The following is a 21173-nucleotide window of genomic DNA, read 5'->3' as shown; positions in this document are numbered from 1 at the left end:
TAGACTTAGGTTTAGGGGTTAATAACTTTATTATAGTAGCGGCGACGTTGCGGGCGGGAGATTAGGGGTTAATAATTGTAGGTAGGTGGCGGCGATGTTAGGGAGGGCAGATTAGGGCTTAATACAATTTATTATAGTGTTTGCGAGGCGGGAGTGCGGCAGTTTAGGGGTTAATACATTTATTATAGTGGCGGCGAGGTCCGGTCGGCAGATTAGGGGTTAATAAGTGTAGGTAAGGTAGCGGCGACGTTGGGGGGGCAGATTAGGGGTTCATAGGGATAATGTAGGTTGCGGCGGTGTACGGAGAAGCAGATTAGGGGTTAATAGTATAATGCTGGTGTCAGCGATAACGGGGGCAGCAGATTAGAGGTTAATAAGTTAAAGGTTAGGGGTGTTTAGACTCGGGGTACATGTTAGGGTGTTAGTTGCAGACTTAGAGAGTGTTTCCCCATAGGAAACAATGGGGCTGTGTTAGGAGCTGAACGCTGCTTTTTTGCAGGTGTTAGGGTTTTTTTCAGCCCAAACTGCCCCATTGTTTCCTATGGGGATATCGTGCACGAGCACGTTTTCCCAGCTTACCGCTACCGTAAGCAACGCTGGTATTGAGGGTTGAAGTGGAGCTAAGTTAGGCTCAACGCACCCTTTTTTGAGCCTAACGCAGCTCCTCAGACAACTCTAAACACCAGCGTTGTTGGAAGGGTGCGTTGGGAAAAAAAACAGCGTTAGCTATGCGACTTTTTACCGACAAAACTCTAAATCTAGCGGAAAGTTTGTGAAAAGGTTAACTTTTTTTTATATGAACCTATTTGGTGGCCATATAGTAGCATGAAATATGCCAAAATGGTCCTAAAGATCAATACCTTGCTTTGTCTACTTATAAAATAAAATGTATTCAATTTTCGGGGATAATTTTGAGAATTTGGGCAGTTCTTCTATACCAAATTAGAGTTACCCAATTGTATCATTTTAGACAAAGCTACAGATAAAGACCTTAAAATGATTAAAAATGTATATATATATATATATATATATATATATGTACACTGTATATATCACACATCTTTGGTCTTAGCTGAATCAAACGATACTAAGGAACAAATATTAAGCTTTTTTTCTTACAGTTTGAAAGCTACAACATTTTGTGGAACACTTTTTTACTTTTTTGGTTATTTTCCAATAATGTCTTAATTCTTTGAATAAATAGCTAGTTGAAATTGTCATCCACCGAAAACTCATTATGTAAATATATATATATATATATATATATATATATATATATATATATATATATATATATATATATCTCAATATATAGTTTTCATAGATAAAACTAAACAAACGGTAGTGAAAGTTTAACTACTTCATTATTTAGCCTATTTATATCAGGCACATTGTAATAAATATGTACATATTTCACTTAATGTGATTAAAAATAAATAAATACAAAAACAAAAGTAAAAATAAATAATCCCTATAAAATATAAATAATTTTAAAATTCTATACAATACACCTTGACATAAAGATGATTTGGAGCATGGATGATCCAGTGGCAATTTGCTCCATTGGAATAGGGCTCTGGGTAATTCATGGTTTGTATTTCTCCTTCTTCAGAGTGTACCGATAGCGAACCACAGCCGGAATCTAGAGACAAAACAGGTTACACTAAAGTAATGTGATTTAAATAGCACATATTAAACCATATATATTCTATTTAAGTTTAGAAAGAACAAGAATACAGCACATATTCAAATAGTTTGGCTGAAAGTGTGACGTCAATTTTTATTACATTATTTAAATAAATGCAGAACTTTTATACTAATGCAAAATTTACTCTGACTGTCTGTTAATGTTAAATGCAGATTATAGATATATATACAGATACTTAGAACATATTTCCGATATGAAAAACATTGGAACATGAAATATTTACAGTAAATATATAAACACTTTATTAAATATGAATATTGCATAATTATGTTTTTTTATTACTTGACTGTAAAGGGCTCCAATGTTCTTAGATATATGTCTATACGTGTGTACATATGTATTTGTGTATACATGTCTGTAAATACATATATACACATATAAATACATAAATACAGTACATATGTACAAACATATATGCACATACATATACATATTTAGACAAGTATATGTATGTATCTCTATGTTAAAGCCCTTTACAGTCCTTTTTTTCTCTAACACCTGAAACCTCATATTTTATATAATACATAGAGAGAAAAAGAGGAAAGAAGCACTTTGGGCACACTATAACACTATCTGGGTGTGGGTATACGTTGACAAAGAGGTGAAGATAAAAAATGTTTTATTTATAATTATAACATAACTTTTAATAAATAGTTAAAGGGTGAACAACACTTAAAATTCTAAAAAAACACATAAACATATGAGGTGCTTCCTACGTGTGTAGATATCAATCAATGCTATTAAGCAAAAATGTTTAGATAAGCACAAACTGACGTACGTTTCGCCACTGCTTTTTTAAATGCATCAGCCGCTCCACAAATCACCTCTTATTAGGAAGGCAGCTAATCGCAATTTGCATAGCGTCATAACTCATTAACCAATCGTAACGTGTAGGTGTGTACGCCTCAATGTTGTCATCTGCATCCTCCAATCAGGGGCCAGTTGCGGCTCACACACCCCATGGTACGGCCAATGATACTAAAAGGCGTGTATTGTAAACACAGTAATTACGTCTATGGGTTTCGATCGTATATCTGCAATTATATGCACAGTTGGATATATGTTATATTTATAGATCGATGTTATAACTCTTATAGTCCATGTTAACTGTACTTCAAGTGTCGAATATGATTTGGCTCAACTATAGGTACTTATCTATACGCGAATTACTAGTTAGAATGTGGACGGATTTGGTAGTATAGTGACAGAAGTTCTGTGTCTGTCTACACACTGTATGCATTTAAATCTGACTCGTCGTCTATATTTTCATTGTCCATAATCATTATGTGTATTACACTATGTTCCTCTATAACTCATGGAAAGTGTATTGCAAAGAAATACATTCTTCGTAAAGATTTAACAGTACTCAATTCGGTTAATGATTTTGTATGAATTTGCTGCATCCATAATACAATTAGTGCCTAAAAAGAACACTTCCAGCCTTACAAATCTCTCTGCTACCAAAACGGAGTTATATACTAATAAGAAATCACAAAAACAAGTCTATAGCATTCTGTAACTCCTAGCAGGTAGGCATAAGTATGTTTTTAATCCTTTTTAGGATACAATCGGCTAGATTACGAGTTTTGCGTTATGAGGGGTGCGGTACTAACTTACACATTATTGTCACCGCTCACTTACCTACAGCGCTGGTATTACAGGTTTTTCTAAACCCGGAGTTAAAAGACAAGAAGTGAGTGTAGAGCAAAATTGTGCTCCATACCGCACTCCAATACCAGCGCTGCTTAAGTCAGCGGTGAGCTGGTTGTACATGCTCGTGCACGGATTTCCCCATAGACATCAATGGGGAGAGCCGGCTGAAAAAAAGCCTAACACCTGCAAAAAAGCAGCGTAAAGCTCTGTAACGCAGCCCCATTGATTCCTATGGGGAAACTACATTTAGGGTTACACCTAACACCCTAACATGAACCCCGAGTCTAAACACTGCTAATCTTACACTTATTAACCCCTAATCTGCTGCCCCCAACATCGCCAACACCTACATTATATTTAACCCCTAATCTCACTCCCCCGATGTCGCCGCAACCTACCTACATTTATTAACCCCTAATCTGCTGCCCCCAACGTCGCTGCCACTATAATAAACATATTAACCCCTAAACTGCCGCACTCCCGCATCACAAACACTAGTTAAATATTATTAACCCCTAGTCGCCCCTAACATCGCCGCCACCTACCTACAATTATTAACCCCTAATCTGCCGCCGCCACTATATTATATTTATTAACCCCTAAACCTAAGTCTAATCCTAACACCATCTAACTTAAATATAATTAAAATAAATCTTATTAAAAGCTACAATTAATAACTAAATAATTCCTATTTAAAACTAAATACTTACCTGTCAAATAAACCCTAAACTAGCTACAATACAACTAATAGTTACATTGTATCTAGCTTAGGGTTTATATTTATTTTACAGGCAAGTTTGTATTTATTTTAACTAGGTAGAATAGTTACTAAATAGTTATTAACTATTTACTAACTACATAGCTAAAATAAATACAAATTTACCTGTAAAATAAAACCTAACCTAAGTTACATTAACTCCTAACACTACACTACAATTAAATAAATTACCTAAATTACATAGTAACATAGTAACATAGTAGATAAGGTTGAAAAAAAGACTGAAGTCCATCGAGTTCAACCTATACAAATCTAAAATACTTACAAAAAGCTCCAGTTAAGCTTAAATAACCCCATTAAAATGTGACCCATTTAATACTAGCAATCATATCCATGAATTTTGTTAGTATACAGAAACTTATCCAGACTATTTTTAAATGTATCTATGGTATTGGCATTCACTACCTCCTTTGGTAATGAGTTCCACAATTTTATTGCTCTCACAGTGAAAAAACGTTTCCGTTGCAGGAGATTAAATCTCCTTTCCTCCAACCTTAAATTATGACCTCTTGTCAGAAACAATTTTCTTGGAATAAACAGAGCTTCTGCCATCTTTGTATATGGGCCTTGAATATATTTATATAAAGTAATCATGTCACCTCTCAAGCGCCTTTTTTCTAAAGAAAACAGACCCAGTTTGGCTAGCCTCTCCTCATAGGTTAATTTCTCCAATCCCCTTATTAGCTTTGTGGCCCTTCTCTGAACTTTTTCTAGTTCTGCAATATCTTTTTTAGCAATTGGTCCCCAGAACTGCACTCCAAACTCAAGGTGAGGTCTTACCAGGGCTTTATATAATGACAGAATTATGCTTTCCTCCCTTGAATCAATACCTCTTTTAATACATGCTAGTATCTTATTAGCCTTTGAAGCCGCTGCCCTGCATTGTGCACCCATCTTTAGCTTGTTATCTATTACTACTCCCAAATCCCTTTCCTCCTGTGTTTGGCTAAGTCTTGTCCCATTTAAAAAATACGTAGCCTGCTTATTTTTACTTCCAAAATGTAGAACCTTGCATTTTTCCGTATTAAATCTCATTTTCCATTCACTTGCCCATAGTTCTAATTTTAGCAAATCCCTTTGTAAAGACAGTTCGTCCTGCTCTGACCTTATGACCTTACTTAACTTAGTATCATCTGCAAAAATAGAGATGTCGCTATTTAATCCTTGCTCCAAGTCATTTATAAAAATATTAAAAAGAACAGGGCCCAGTACTGATCCCTGGGGGACGCCACTGATTACCTTTGTCCAATCTGAGTATGATCCATTTACTACTACTCGTTGCTCCCTATCTTTTATCCAGTTATTTATCCATGAGCTAACATTTTCAGCTATTCCCAGTCCCTTAATTTTGTGCATTAATCTCTCATGTGGCACTGTATCAAATGCCTTTGCAAAATCTAAGTATATCACATCCACTGATTCCCCTTTATCTATATTTTGACTTACTTCCTCGTAGAATCTAATCAGATTAGTTTGACATGATCTATTTCTCCTAAAGCCATGCTGATTAGAACTCATAATCTTGTTTACACGAATATGTTCATCAATATAATCCCTTATAATCCCTTCAAATATCTTCCCCACTATTGATGTCAGACTAACTGGTCTATAGCTTCCTGGATCATCCCTGCTTCCCTTTTTGAAGAGTGGCACCACATCAGCTTTACGCCAATCCTGGGGTACCATGCCTGAGGATAATGAGTCTTGAAAAATTAAGAGTAAAGGTTTGTCTATAACAGTGCTAAGTTCCCTCAACACCCTTGGGTGTATTCCATCTGGGCCTGGAGTTTTATTTACCTTAATATTTTCCATTTTTTTCCTGATATCCTCTAAACAAAACCCAGTTAGTGGTATGGACTGGCATGTTCTATTATGTTCAAAAGTATCATTCAATGGTTCTTCTCTTGTGTATACTGAAGAAAAAAACTGGTTTAGTACCTCAGCCTTCTCCCTGTCATTATTTATCATGCTACCCTCCACACATTTTAATGTACCTATATTATCCTTCTTAGATTTTTTGCTATTTATGTACTTAAAGAACCTTTTAGGGTTAGACTTAGAATCCTTAGCAATTAATTTTTCATTTTCAATTTTGGCTAATTTGATTGCTTTTTTGCATGCTTTGTTACATTCCTTATAAATATTGTATGCTGAGTCTGTACTATTTTCTTTTAATAATTTAAATGCCCTACGTTTTTTCCTAATTTCTCTTAACACATTTTTATTTAGCCATAATGGCTTTGTTTTTTTATTTTTACTTTTATAACCATATGGTATGTGTTGATATGTATATTTATTTAACACATTTTTAAATATTATCCATTTATTCTCTGTATTTTTATTAGAAAATACATTGTCCCAATTTATATTATTTAATGATTTCCTTAAATCGTTGAATTTTGCTTTCTTGAAATTAAAAGTATAAATAAATTAAATACAATTACCTTAAAAAACACACTAAATTACACACAATAAAAAACAAATTACAAGATATTTAAACTAATTACACCTAATCTAATAGCCCTATCAAAATAAAAAAGCCCCCCTAAATGAAAAAAAAAATCCTAGCCTCAACTAAACAACCAATAGCCTTTAAAAGGGCCTTTTGCGGGGCATTGCCCCAAAGAAATCAGCTCTTTTACCTGAAAAAAAACACAAACAACCCCCCCAACAGTAAAACCCACCACCCACACAACCAAACCCCCAAATAAAACCCTAACTAAAAAAACCTAAGCTCCCCATTGCCCTGAAAAGGGCATTTGGATGGGCATTGCCCTTAAAAAGGCATTTAGCTCTATTGCAGCCCAAAGCCCTAACCTAAAAATAAAACCCACCCAATAAACCCTTAAAAAAACTAACACTAACCCCCTGAAGATCCACTTACAGTTTTGAAGAACCGACATCCATCCTCAACGAACCCGGGAGAAGTCCTCATCGAAGCGGCAAGAAGTCCTCATCCAACCGGGGAGAAATCTTCATCCAAGCCGGGAGAAATCTTCATCCAAGCCGGGAGAAGTGGTCCTCCAGACGGGCAGAAGTTTTCCCAGACGGCATCTTCTATCTTCATTCATCCGGGGCAGAGCGGCTCCATCTTCAAGACATCGGTCCCGGAGCATCCTCTTCCAACAAAGTCTTCTACCAGAATGAATGTCTCTTTAAGTGTCGTCATCCAAGATGGCGTCCCTTAGATTCCGATTGGCTGATAGAATTCTATCAGCCAATCTGAATTAAGGTTTAAAAATCCTATTGGCTGATCCAATCAGCCAATAGGATTGAGCTCGCATTCTATTGGCTGTTCCAATCAGCCAATAGAATGCAAGATCAATCCAATTGGCTGATTGGATCAGCCAATAGGATTGAAGTTCAATCCTATTGGCTGATTGCTATATTATATTTATTAACCCCTATATTATATTTATTAACCCCTAAACCTAAGTCTCTAACCCTAACACCCCCTAACTTAAATATAATTAAAATAAATCTAAAGAAAACCTACTATTAATAACTAAATAATTCCTATTTAAAACTAAATACTTACCTGTAAAATAAACCCTAAGCTAGCTACAATATAACTAATAGTTACATTGTATCTAGCTTAGGGTTTATTTTTATCTAGCTTAGGGTTTATTTTTATTTTACAGGCAAGTTTGTATTTATTTTAACTAGGTAGAATAGTTACTAAATAGTTATTAACTATTTACTAACTACCTAGCTAAAATAAATACAAATTTACCTGTAAAATAAAACCTAACCTGTCTTACACTAACACCTAAAATTACACTACAATTAAATAAATTAAATACAATTACCTAAATTTAAAAAAAAAAAACCCACTAAATTACTGTCAGGAATTGTGGTTATGCTGTACCTTTAAGGAATTCAACCAATAGGATTCTTCCTCCTCTCATTTAAACACCTGCTCAGGTTACAAACGTTGCTTAGTATTTTGTTATTTTCACTAGTAACACTGAGCCTTGCTACAGCTGAAGTACTGCCTTCTCTCTGCATTTGTTTAACCTCTTGGTCTTTTGTGTTTGCAAATAGGAACTACAGTCACTGGAATCAATTCCTTTTATCTAGGAACTTTCTGTTTGCACATTCCTGCACAGCCAGTGACTGCAACTAAATATTCATCTACCTTATCAACACCCTCCAACTGCCTTCCTCCAGACTCACCATTGTCTACTTAACAAAGGTACTCTGCAGATGTACATATTTAATTTTACCTTATATTTCTTGTGAATTGCATAATATCAGTTTAAGCTCTCCACTCTGTCCTGTGACATCACAAGCTCTGCAAAGACTCATCTGTGCACACAGAACAGGAAGTCTCCTCCCCTCCAGATCAGATACCAACATTCAGAGACTCTAGTCACTGCTGTGAGCTTCACAAGAGATTCTGTGAGTACACAATGTTTTATTGAACAGACTTAGCATTTAAGAAACTGCTACTTAATTGTGGATTGCATAAAACATATAAGGTTGTCTAAACTGCTACTGAATTGTGGACTGCATAAAACATATAAGACTGTCTTACTTCTCATGCCTGATTAACTCACTCACTGCAGCTTTGCATAAAACATATAAGACTGTCTTACTTCTCTTGCCTGATTAACTCACTCACTGCAGCTTAACTGTTAAAGCAACTCTCAAGTATATTCTAAGGAAAAGACAAAGTAAATCCACCTTATTTTTATTTTTTCTTACTACTCAGTTAATTTATCTTTAAAGTTCCATCATCTATAAATAATAGATTGAATGGATACCAAAGTTATATCTTGTTTGTACATTCTCCATACCAACTTAACCTTTGCAAACTAAATGACACTATACTACTTGGTTTCACTTTGAAGCTAGTGTTACCATATCAATTAGTGTTACATTCAAATATTTCTAAATCTTACATAATACTAAGCCAAATAAGAAGAAAAAAAAAAAAAAAAAAAAAAAAATAAATAAATAAGAATTTAGTAATTATATTCAGCTAGTATGGATCCTGCTGAAATACCTCAATTTGTATATAATTTAAATCAAAAGGTGGATAAAATGGGACAAGCCATTTTAGATTTGCAACTTGAAACTCAGGTACTTAGAGAACTAATTAAAGATCTCAAAGATCAAAACACACCAAGTACTGAGCCACAAGTAAGCCTACCAGAACCTTTCACTGGTGATAGGAGGTTATACAGGCAATTCAAAAATGCATGCCATTTGTTATTTAACCTAAAACCCAAAACGTACCCTACAGACAGGGTCAGGGTTCTTTCAACAATTTCATTTCTTAGGTCAGAACCCAGGGTGTGGGCTGACCACTTATGTGAAACAAATGATCCTTTGCTGAATTCTTTCTCAGGATTTTTTTCTGCTATGGATGAGCTGTACAGGGATGCAGATATACAACTCACCGCTGAACAAAAAATGAGGAGTCTCAAGCAAGGAAAAAAAACAGTAGAAGACTACATCACCGAATTTAAATTATATGCATCAGATTCTGCCTGGAGTTCGGTTTCCCTAAGAAATCAGTTCAGACTGGGATTGTCTGACTCAGTTAAAGATGAACTTGCTCGAATAGAAATGCCAAGTACCTTAGAAGCACTTATGAAACTGGCAACACAAATTGACCGAAGACTCAGGGAACGCAAGGCAGAACGCAGCTATTCTGAAACTACATCTAAGCCATCTTCATCTACTTACTCACCCCAGAGACCTATAACTACAGAACAAGCAACACCCATGGAGATTGGAGTTATTAGAGGACCCCTTACCGCAAATGAAAGAATGAGACGTAAAACCAACCATCTCTGTATGTATTGTGGCAATTCCAACCATATGGTCACAGATTGCCCCATCTTACGCAAGAACAAAAGGAGTAAGTTTTTAACTATAAATAACACTAGTCATGTAGAAAAAACACTTTCTTATTGCAATTTATCTCTTACTCTGCAGTGGGACCTTAGAAGACTCACAACCAATGCCATAGTGGACTCCGGAGCTTTTGGCAATTTCATAGATATCAGCACTGTTCAAAAAAATAAAATACCTACCGTATTAAAAAAAACTCCAGTCTCTCTCAAGGTTATTGATGGTTCTGATCTAAAATATGGTCCAATCACACATAACACAATTCCAATATTAGTTACTATTGATGGGGCACATACAGAATATCTTACATTTGACATCATACCATCACCACATTTTCAGGTTGTTTTGGGTCTGTATTGGTTACAGTTACACAACCCTAGCATCAATTGGTCTAGTTTCTCAGTAAACTTTACTTCACCCTATTGTGAAAGCACTTGTTACCCACAGCCTGTAATACTTCAAGCAACTACTGAAGAAGTAAAAATACCTGAACCCTATCAAGATTTTGTTGAAGTCTTCAGTAAGTCTGAGGCCGAATCATTACCCCCGCACCGGGTTTATGACTGCCCGATAGAACTAATCCCTGGAGCAACATTACCAGTTGGTCACTTATACCCATTAAGTCAACCGGAATTGGATCATTTAAAGCAATACCTACAGGACAACCTAAGGAAAGGTTTCATACGCCCCTCTTCCTCTCCTGCCGCAGCTGGTATGTTCTTCGTGACCAACAAAGACTCTACTCTCAGACCTATAATAGATTATAGGGAGCTCAACAAACGTACAGTAAAAAACCGGTACCCACTTCCATTGATACCGGAACTGATCGAACGCCTAACCAATGCATCCATTTTCACAAAGCTTGATTTAAGGGGGGCTTACAACCTAATCCGTATAAGGGAAGGCGACGAATGGCTCACTGCATTCAGAACGAGGTATGGCCTCTATGAATACCTAGTGATGCCATTCGGCCTTTGTAATGCCCCCGCAACCTTCCAACACTTCATAAATGACATATTCCGTGATTTACTAGATGTCTGTTTGGTTGTATATCTTGATGATATTCTAATTTATTCTAATAACATATCAGACCACATAAAACATGTACGTTGGGTGTTAGCTCGTTTAAAAATACATAAGTTATATGCAAAATTAGAGAAGTGTTCTTTCCACAACACTTCCATTTCATTTCTAGGATACACCATTTCCTCAGCTGGCATTCAGATGCAGTCAGAAAAGGTCGAAGCAGTTAAACATTGGCCACAGCCTACTGATCGGAAATCTTTGCAAAGATTTCTTGGTTTCGCTAACTATTATCGAAAATTTATAAAGAATTTTTCGACGGCTGTAAAACCACTCACTCAACTCACTGGAACTACACATCCATTCCTATGGGAAGAGAAGCATACTCATGTTTTTGAAAATTTAAAAAGATTATTTACAGAAGCTCCTATACTAATGTTGCCAAATGTTGAACTACAATACATACTGGAGGTAGACTCTTCAGATTATGCTATAGGTGCTGTATTATCCCAACAAAAAGCTCCTAACGAACCTATGCACCCAATCTCTTTCTTTTCTAAGACCATGACATCAGCAGAAAGAAACTATGCAATTGGGGATAAAGAATTGCTAGCCATTCGTCGATCTTTGGAATTCTGGAGACACCTTCTTGAAGGTGCAAAGAAAACTTTCATAATCTACACTGACCATAAGAACCTACAATATCTCCAAAATAATAAAACCTTGTCAGCCAGACAGGTTAGATGGAGTCTTTATTTTGCTAGATTCGATTTCCAAATCATATATCGACCTGCTTGCAAAAATGGAAAAGCGGATGCACTTTCCCGTCAACTATCAATACCTCCAACATTTTCAAAACCCTCAAATATCATACCAACGGAAAGATTCATTGGGTTGACCTCAGATTTCATCTCGGATGTTAAGAAGTTTTCAAATACTCCACCCCCTGACTCCAAATTTGACTTGATCATCAAGGATGGAATATATTACTATAAAGATAGAATCTACTTACCTGAACCCCTCAGACTAGAAATAATCAAAGAACACCATGATACTCCATTATCTGGACACCCAGGAGAAACTCGTACATTACAGCTGTTAACTAGATTATACTGGTGGCCGAACATGAAAAGGTCTATCTCTGAATACATCAAGGGCTGTATTACCTGTCAAACTTGTAAAACTGAAAAGAAAACACCATATGGCTTATTAATGCCCATTCCAGTTTCAGACAGACCATGGAAACAAATCGGAATCGATTTCATCGTTGATTTACCTCCCTCTAAAACTCACACCACTATAATGGTAGTCGTTGATAGCTTCTCAAAAATGGCACATTTTATACCATTCCATAAGCTGCCAAGTTCAGCTGAAACTGCCACTCTCTTTATCGAACAAATAGTCAGGTTACATGGAGTACCATCCATTGTGATCTCAGATAGGGGTTCCCAATTCACTTCCAGATTCTGGAAAAGCCTATGTCTTTCCCTTGGTATCAAACACCAATATACAACATCATTCCACCCTCAAGCTAACGGACAAGTAGAAAGAATAAATCAATGGTTGGATGAATACCTACGTTGTTTCTGTTCCTATCAACAACATAACTGGATAACATTTCTACCATTTGCAGAATTTGCGTACAATAATCTAACTAATTCTTCAACTAAACTTACTCCGTTTTTCGCGAATTATGGATATCATCCTTCTTTCACTCAAGTTTCCTCTACTCCTTCAGATTCTCCCCTGGTGGATGAATTCAATAATTCACTACAGGATAATTTCAATTTTATTAAAGACAATATTATAAAGGCACAAAATTCACAGAAGTACTACTATGATTTAAGACGCCGGGAACCACCTCGCTATCAAATTGGAGACCAAGTTTGGTTATCAACCAAAAACTTAAGGATACAAGTACCCAGTAGGAAATTGACTCAAAAGTATTGTGGACCATTCACAATTGTGAAAGTTGTTAATCAGAATGCGGTTACACTTAAATTACCACCTTGTATGAAAATACACGCTACTTTTCATGTTTCCCTCCTTAAGCCTTATACTCCAACGAGATCTAAAGCACCTATACTCCCATCCTCACTCAGCATGCAAGACTCGGATGTGTATGAGGTTAAGGAACTCCTTGATTCACGTTATTCTAGAGGAATGTTACAATACCTTGTGAGGTGGAAGAATTATTCGGAAGAAGAAGATAATTGGGAGCCTGCTTCTAATATTTACGCACCTAGGTTGGTGGCACAATTTCACAGGAGATTTCCGGACCGTCCCAGGCCTCAAGCTGAGGATCAGCTTGCTTGAGGGGGGAGTCATGTCAGGAATTGTGGTTATGCTGTACCTTTAAGGAATTCAACCAATAGGATTCTTCCTCCTCTCATTTAAACACCTGCTCAGGTTACAAACGTTGCTTAGTATTTTGTTATTTTCACTAGTAACACTGAGCCTTGCTACAGCTGAAGTACTGCCTTCTCTCTGCATTTGTTTAACCTCTTGGTCTTTTGTGTTTGCAAATAGGAACTACAGTCACTGGAATCAATTCCTTTTATCTAGGAACTTTCTGTTTGCACATTCCTGCACAGCCAGTGACTGCAACTAAATATTCATCTACCTTATCAACACCCTCCAACTGCCTTCCTCCAGACTCACCATTGTCTACTTAACAAAGGTACTCTGCAGATGTACATATTTAATTTTACCTTATATTTCTTGTGAATTGCATAATATCAGTTTAAGCTCTCCACTCTGTCCTGTGACATCACAAGCTCTGCAAAGACTCATCTGTGCACACAGAACAGGAAGTCTCCTCCCCTCCAGATCAGATACCAACATTCAGAGACTCTAGTCACTGCTGTGAGCTTCACAAGAGATTCTGTGAGTACACAATGTTTTATTGAACAGACTTAGCATTTAAGAAACTGCTACTTAATTGTGGATTGCATAAAACATATAAGGTTGTCTAAACTGCTACTGAATTGTGGACTGCATAAAACATATAAGACTGTCTTACTTCTCATGCCTGATTAACTCACTCACTGCAGCTTTGCATAAAACATATAAGACTGTCTTACTTCTCTTGCCTGATTAACTCACTCACTGCAGCTTAACTGTTAAAGCAACTCTCAAGTATATTCTAAGGAAAAGACAAAGTAAATCCACCTTATTTTTATTTTTTCTTACTACTCAGTTAATTTATCTTTAAAGTTCCATCATCTATAAATAATAGATTGAATGGATACCAAAGTTATATCTTGTTTGTACATTCTCCATACCAACTTAACCTTTGCAAACTAAATGACACTATACTACTTGGTTTCACTTTGAAGCTAGTGTTACCATATCAATTAGTGTTACATTCAAATATTTCTAAATCTTACAATTACACAAAATAAAAAAATAAATTATCAGATATTTAAGCTAATTACACCTAATCTAATAGCCCTTCCAAATTAAAAAAAGCCCCCCTAAAATTAAAAAAAAACCCTAGACTAAACTAAACTACCAATAGCCCTAAAAGGGCCTTTTGCGGGGCATTGCCCCAAAGAAATCAGGTCTTTTACCTGAAAAAAAAACAACCCCCCCCCAGCAGTAAAACCCACCACCCACACAACGAACTCCCCCAAATAAAACCCTAACTAAAAAAAACTAAGCTCCCCATTGCCCTGAAAAGGGCATTTGGATGGGCATTGCCCTTAAAAGGACATTTAGCTCTATTGGATGATGTCACTTAAAGAGACATTCATTCTGGAAGAAGACTTCGTTGGAAGAGGATGCTCTGCGCCGGAAGTCTTGGAGATGGAGCCGCTCCACGCCGGATGGATAAAGATAGAAGATGCCGTCTGGATGAAGACTTCTGCCCGTCTGGAGGACCACTTCTCCCGGCTTGGATGAAGACTTCTCCCGGCTTCGTTGAGGATGGATGTCGGATCTTCAAAACTGGATCTTCAGGGGGTTAGTGTTAGTTTTTTTTAAGGGTTTATTGAGTGGGTTTTATTTTTAGGTTAGGGCTCTGGGCTGCAATAGAGCTAAATCCCCTTTTAAGGGCAATGCCCATCCAAATGCCCTTTTCATGGCAATGGGGAGCTTAGGTTTTTTTAGTTAGGGTTTTATTGGGGGGTTGGTTGTCTGGGTGGTGGGTTTTACTGTTGGGGGGTTGTTTGTATTTTTTTTGTTCAGGTAAAAGAGCTGATTACTTTGGGGCAATGCCCCGCAAAAGGCCCTTTTAAGGGCTATTGGTAGTTTAGTTTAGGCTAGGGTTTTTTTATTTTGGGGGGGCTTTTTTATTTTGATAGGGCTATTAGATTAGGTGTAATTAGTTTAAATATCTTGTAATTTGTTTTTTATTTTGTGTAATTTAGTGTTTGTTTTTGTAATTTAGGTAATTGTATTTAATGTATTTAATTGTATTTAATGTAGGTAATTTATTTAATTGTAGTGTTGTGTTAGGTGTTAGTGTAACTTAGGTTAGGTTTTATTTTACAGGTAAATTTGTATTTATTTTAGCTAGATAGTTAGTAAATAGTTAATAACGATTTAGTAACTATTCTACCTAGTTTAAATAAATACAAACTTGCCTATAAAATAAAAATAAACCCTAAGCTAGATACAATGTAACTATTAGTTATATTGTAGCTATCTTAGGGGTTATTTTACAGGTAAGTATTTAGTTTTAAATAGGAATTATTTAGTTATTAATTGTAGGTTTTAATAAGATTTATTTTAATTATATTTAAGTTAGGGGGTGTTAGGGTTAGGGTTAGACTTTGGTTTAGGGGTTAATAAATATAACTCAAATATATTGTTTTTGCACTGAACTTACTGGTCCTGTCTCTATATGTGCTTTGTATCCTAGACTTTGAGATTGCACTTATTTGTGGAATCTTCTTTCTTTTCCTGTTTTTTCAAATTCTAATAAATATAATATAGTGACGGTGATGTTGGGGCGGCAGATTAGGGGTTAATAAATGTAGGTAGGTGGCGGCAATGTTAGGGACAGCAGATTAGGGGTTAATAACATTTAACTAGTGTTTGCGAGGTGGTTTAGGGGTTAATATGTTTATTCTAGGGGCGGTGATGTCCAGAGCGGCATATTAGGGGTTAATAATTTTATTTTAGTATTTGCGATGCGGGAGGGCCACAGTTTAAGGGTTAATAGGTAGTTTATGGGTGTTAGTGTACTTTTTAACTCTTTAGTTATGAGTTTTATGCTACAGCTCTGTAGTGTAAAACTCATAACTACTGACTTTAGAATGTGCTACGAATCTTGTGGGATAGGCTGCACCTCTTACTTTTTGGCCTAAAAAAAAAAGCTTGTAATACCGGTGCAATGGAAGTCCCATTGAAAAAAGACTATACGCAAATTGCGTAAGTTAATTTGCGGTAAGGCAAAAAAAGTGTGCGGGACAGCTGTACCTACAAGACTCTTAATAGCAGCGGTAGTAAAAAAGCAGCGTTATGAGCCTTAACGCTGCTTTTTTACTCATAACGCAAGACTCGTAATCTAGCCAAAATATACTGGGCAGGAATAGTACCTTAAACGGTTTACATAAAAGTGTCTGTGCTTTTTTTATTTCTAATGGTACTATATTTTTATATCAAATAAGTGAACCATCTTATCTACATTCTCTCTCATGGTGTATTTCAAAGTCTTATGTATATCACTATAGCATGGACAAGAGTTCTATATCTATCTGAATGCTGTGTGCATTTGTACCTTTAATCAACAGTATTCATTACCTATAAACTGTGTATATGACATTTTGTCTCTCTTTGACGTATTGATAATATGTTACTATATAATACATCTTTATTCTTTCACAAAAGTTTATCCATACTTATTCCAATTACTAAATCTCTATTCATTTGTTGATTTAATGGTACAATTAGTGACAGGATGGATGCCTTGTTGATCTATTAATGGCTATGGTTCAGACAAGGTCATATACTCATAGAGTATAATTAATGGTAAGGCGATTAAGACCCCTATAATCAATACATGGTCTTAATTCGCCACCCTTCTTCTTCACAAAGATGAAGCCAGCCCCTGCTGGAGAGCAGGATTTGCTGATTATTCCCTGCAATAGGGCATTGGCAACATTCTCCTCCATAGCACTAGTCTCTGCAACAGACAGAGTGTAAACCCAGCTCCGAGGAGGAACTGATCCGGGTTGCAGGTCTATGTTACAATCGTAAGACCGTGAGGAGGCAACATATCGGCTTGCACTTTGTCAAAAATGTCTTGAAACTCCGGAGACAAGTGGTTTCCGGAGACAAGTGAAAGTACATTGCGGGGACCATAACAATATTTCAGACCCACGCCAGTCGAGACTGGGATTGTGCTTTTGAAGCCAGGGATAACCCTGAACAACTGGAAAACGCGGAGAGGTTATCACCTGGAACTGGAGAGTTTTATAATGGAGAGCCCCAACAGCCATAGATAATGGAGCAGTTTTTATGAGTAACGAGTGCAGGCTGATGGGGTCTGCCATCAATTGCCTCAATAACAAGTGGAGTGGACTGAGGAAGTACAGGAATGGAGTGCTGTGATACAAAAGCACTGTCAATGAAATTGCCCGCAGCACCAGAATCTACAAGAGCCTGGGTGACTATGGAGGATACCACTTAGGAAAGGACAACCATGACCAAAGGTTTCTCATTTATAGGTTCTGGGGATGAGGATAAACCACCCAAGGTCTGTCCCCAACAGGACCTTAGGTGTGGGCATTTCCCGGATGTGTAGGACAAGACTTTAAAAGGTGGCCTTGTAGCCCTTTCTGCCGCAGATAATGACATAAATACCAACTGCATAGGCTCAGAAGTGCCTGGTGTCACAGGATCAAGAGGCATGGGAGGAGAGGGAGGCATGGGTGGGAATAAAAACGTAGGAGACAACTGGACAGGAGGCTTCCACAAGAGCTCCTTGAAAGAAATTCTCTTTCTGAGTCTGATGTCAATTAGGATTAGAAAAGACACCAAAGCCTCGAGATCCTCTAGTAAATCTTGTCTGTAATCGCATCGGAAAGCCCATGAGAGAAGGCGGCAACAAGGGCTTCATTGTTCCAACCTACCTCAGCTGCAAGTGTACAGAACTCAATGGCATACTGGGCTACAGATCTCGTACTTTGCTGAATGAACATGAGCCTTTGGCAGCAGAGGTGGAGAAATCTCATCTTAGCTCTGTCAGAAGGAAATGCCTGAGGTAACATCTCAAAGTAAATGCCCACCTGGTTCAAAAAACCTCTGCACTGGTTAGGATCACCTCCATATCACTGAGGTAGAGGTGCAGAACTGGACATATTCCTGGAAGGACATGGTGCAGCAGCGGTAAAAGGAGCAGCCATAGATTGTGGGGCACTCTGATCCAAGTGTGCAGTGCAAGTCAGAAGGGTTTGAAGGACTAGTGCAAATTGATCCATACAGTGATCTTGCTCCTCCATCCTGGAAATGATGGTGGGTAAAGGTGGATTATTAGCACCGTCAGGATTCATGGCCCTTGCGTAATGTCAGGGAACCAGGAATCAGACAGACGTTAATTTTTAAATGAATCCCACCTTTATTAAAAAATAACAAAAAATAATAAAGAGATCAAAAGTCAAATGACAAGCCAGGAGTTAAAGCCAGTGCTGGTAGTCAGACGAGCCGGGTCAGGAACACAAAGATCAGCACAGTCAGGAACAAGCCAGGGATCAGGAACCAGAAGGTACATCAACAAGCCAGGTTGTACACAGAATCATGAACTTACAGAGAAGTCAGAGAAAACACAAGGGCAAAAGAAAACTGAATGGAGGCACTTTAAATAGTAAGTGATGACATCATAATTCTAGGACTGCATCCTGTCTCTCACTGATGATTTGGCCATAAGAGGGAGCCTAGGTGTAGTGAGCAGCATTACACACTCTGCAGAAGATGAGGAGAGAGACAGGTGAGTAAAAATGGCAGCCAAGCAGCAAATAACAAATGAAAGCAGGGTGAAACCCTGACACATACCCCCTCCACCAAAGGGGAGCTTCTAATGGTTTTCATCAGTGGCTCCATCACAAGGGCGAACAACAGCGGGAAAAGAAGTCACCCCTGATGGGTGCCATTAGTTATCTGAAAGGTAGGTGAACAGAAGCCTAACCCGTGTACCATTATCGAAGGGGAGGAGTATAGAGCCATAACAACAGTATGAAATATTTGAGAAAATCCACACTTCCATAGAACCTCCCTCATAAAAAGCCAATTGACCTGGTCAAATGCCTTTTTGGCGTTAAGAGACAATATTACACATGGTTGACCGAGCCGATTGGCTTCTTAGAAGATATTTAGTATCTGCCGAGTATTATCTGGCCCATGTCATCCTAAAGTAAAACCAACCTAATATGGGTTGGCTAGGTATGGAATAATACCTTTTAACTGGTTTGCCACAATATTGACATATAGTTTAATATTGAGGTTCAACAAAGAAATGGGTCTGAAATGAGTGCAGGCATCAGGTGACTTTCCAGGTTTGGGCAAAGCAACTATAGAAGCTTGTAAAAACTCAGCAGGAAAAATCCCTTGTTGTCCCGCTTGTTTGAAAACGCTCAATAGTTTTGGATCTAATTTTGGGAAACTTGCTGAAAAGAAATACTAAAGGATCTGTGGGAAATGTAACCAATTTACTCATTCCATTACTTCTTCGATAAAGAGCCAATAGATCTGAACTACAGGGCAAAACCAATAATTATGTAGATCTGTACCTGTATCTGTGCAACCTCTCCAACATGTAACCAAGATCCTGGTGAAACTGTTCCCAGCCAATTATTACTGGAAGTTAGAGATTGGAGCTCAGTTTTCCATCTTCTAGTGTAAGAGGGGAGAGTATCTGAGTGAGGTGATATAAGCATTTTTATAAGAGAGAGAGCATGTCTTTAAAAGGTTGAACACTGTGGCAGAGTACTTCCAATACAGTAAAAAGGAAAACCTATATTCAGATTATGAGGTTGGTGTGAAATAAAATGATTCAGATATTTCTGACCTCAATTTTAGTTTACCATTTTGTAGAACAAACACAGTAACAAGGAATTAGTTGGTGAAGGTGTTTGTAGCTGTACTGTGTGAAGAAGATTCTCTAGGGAGGGAAGGATTGTAGAGTAACTTCTTTATACATTTGTCCCATAATTTAAAGGTTTCCAACATTATGTAACAGGGTGAGTGAAAGAATTGTCTGTGTTGAAGGAAACCAGCATTGTTCACCAAATTGTACAGAGCCAAAAAAAGTGTGTTCTATTTGAACCCATTCTTTACATGGAGCATTTTTACACCAGTCCACATCCCCAGTCCACATCCCCTAGTCCTGAGACAAAGGGTTTTTTCCCATCCATGAAGGCCTTTATAATTCAAAGTCAAGAATTTATTATGATCACATGCACCACATGATATTTAATAGAGTTTTGTTTAATTTTAAATTGAAACTCTCACTCTATATGAGCTATTTTCCTGGGCTCTAACAGAATGTCTAAGGGTTCATAGTTGGTGATGTTTATTTTAAGATTAGAATGCAACCCATATTTTTCCATTTCAGTTAGTAATGTCCTCAAATAGTCTTTCAGATTAGTCAATGTCAGAAATGCATCATCATATAATGCTACTTTGTATTCTGTACTTCCTACCATCAGTCCCCTTGTGTCTAGATTATGTCTGATATTAGAGGCCAACACCTCCATTACAATGATGTATAATATAGGGGATAAGGGGCAAACTTGCCATGTGGTGTTATTAATTGGAAAGGGAAAGCATAGACTGACTTATTTTTATATACAGTAATCAATTAGTCAATGCAAAAGGTTAAATTAAGGTTTTCTTCCTCTCTAATATGTTAAAATAACAATTTAGTATAACACATACCTCTGAGGGCTGTCTATCCACTGAGAGACTTTTCTACTCTCAGAGTGCACTTGCCTTCTCACCTTGGTAAATGTCTGGATGAATGGCTGTGTAGGATACCGCAAATCCAGTTCTGTATTCTTGAAAATCGGAGGTAAACTTCAACATAATGTTTGTAGAAGTAATTAAGATTGGTCCTGGAGGAACATCTCCACAATACTTGCCTGCAATACAAGTACATTGTGAGATTCTAAGCACTGTATGTTCATGAGGAGCATTTAAACCAGTGCA

General features: G+C 37.2%; 1 protein-coding gene across 1 annotated transcript in view; it reads right to left on the bottom strand.

Annotated features, from left to right (window-relative positions):
- LOC128636266 (ovochymase-2-like) overlaps nt 1–21173 on the bottom strand; it is a 343532-nt gene that overhangs the window by 210297 nt on the left and 112062 nt on the right. The window contains 2 exon segments of the mRNA XM_053689302.1: nt 1512–1642; nt 20966–21106. Coding sequence (XP_053545277.1) covers nt 1512–1642; nt 20966–21106 — 272 coding nt within the window.

The sequence above is a fragment of the Bombina bombina genome, chromosome 7 (genome assembly GCF_027579735.1).
Source record: "Bombina bombina isolate aBomBom1 chromosome 7, aBomBom1.pri, whole genome shotgun sequence".
Lineage (NCBI taxonomy): Eukaryota > Metazoa > Chordata > Amphibia > Anura > Bombinatoridae > Bombina > Bombina bombina.
Note: the sequence above shows the minus strand (reverse complement) of the source record. Positions and strands in the feature narration are given on the sequence as shown.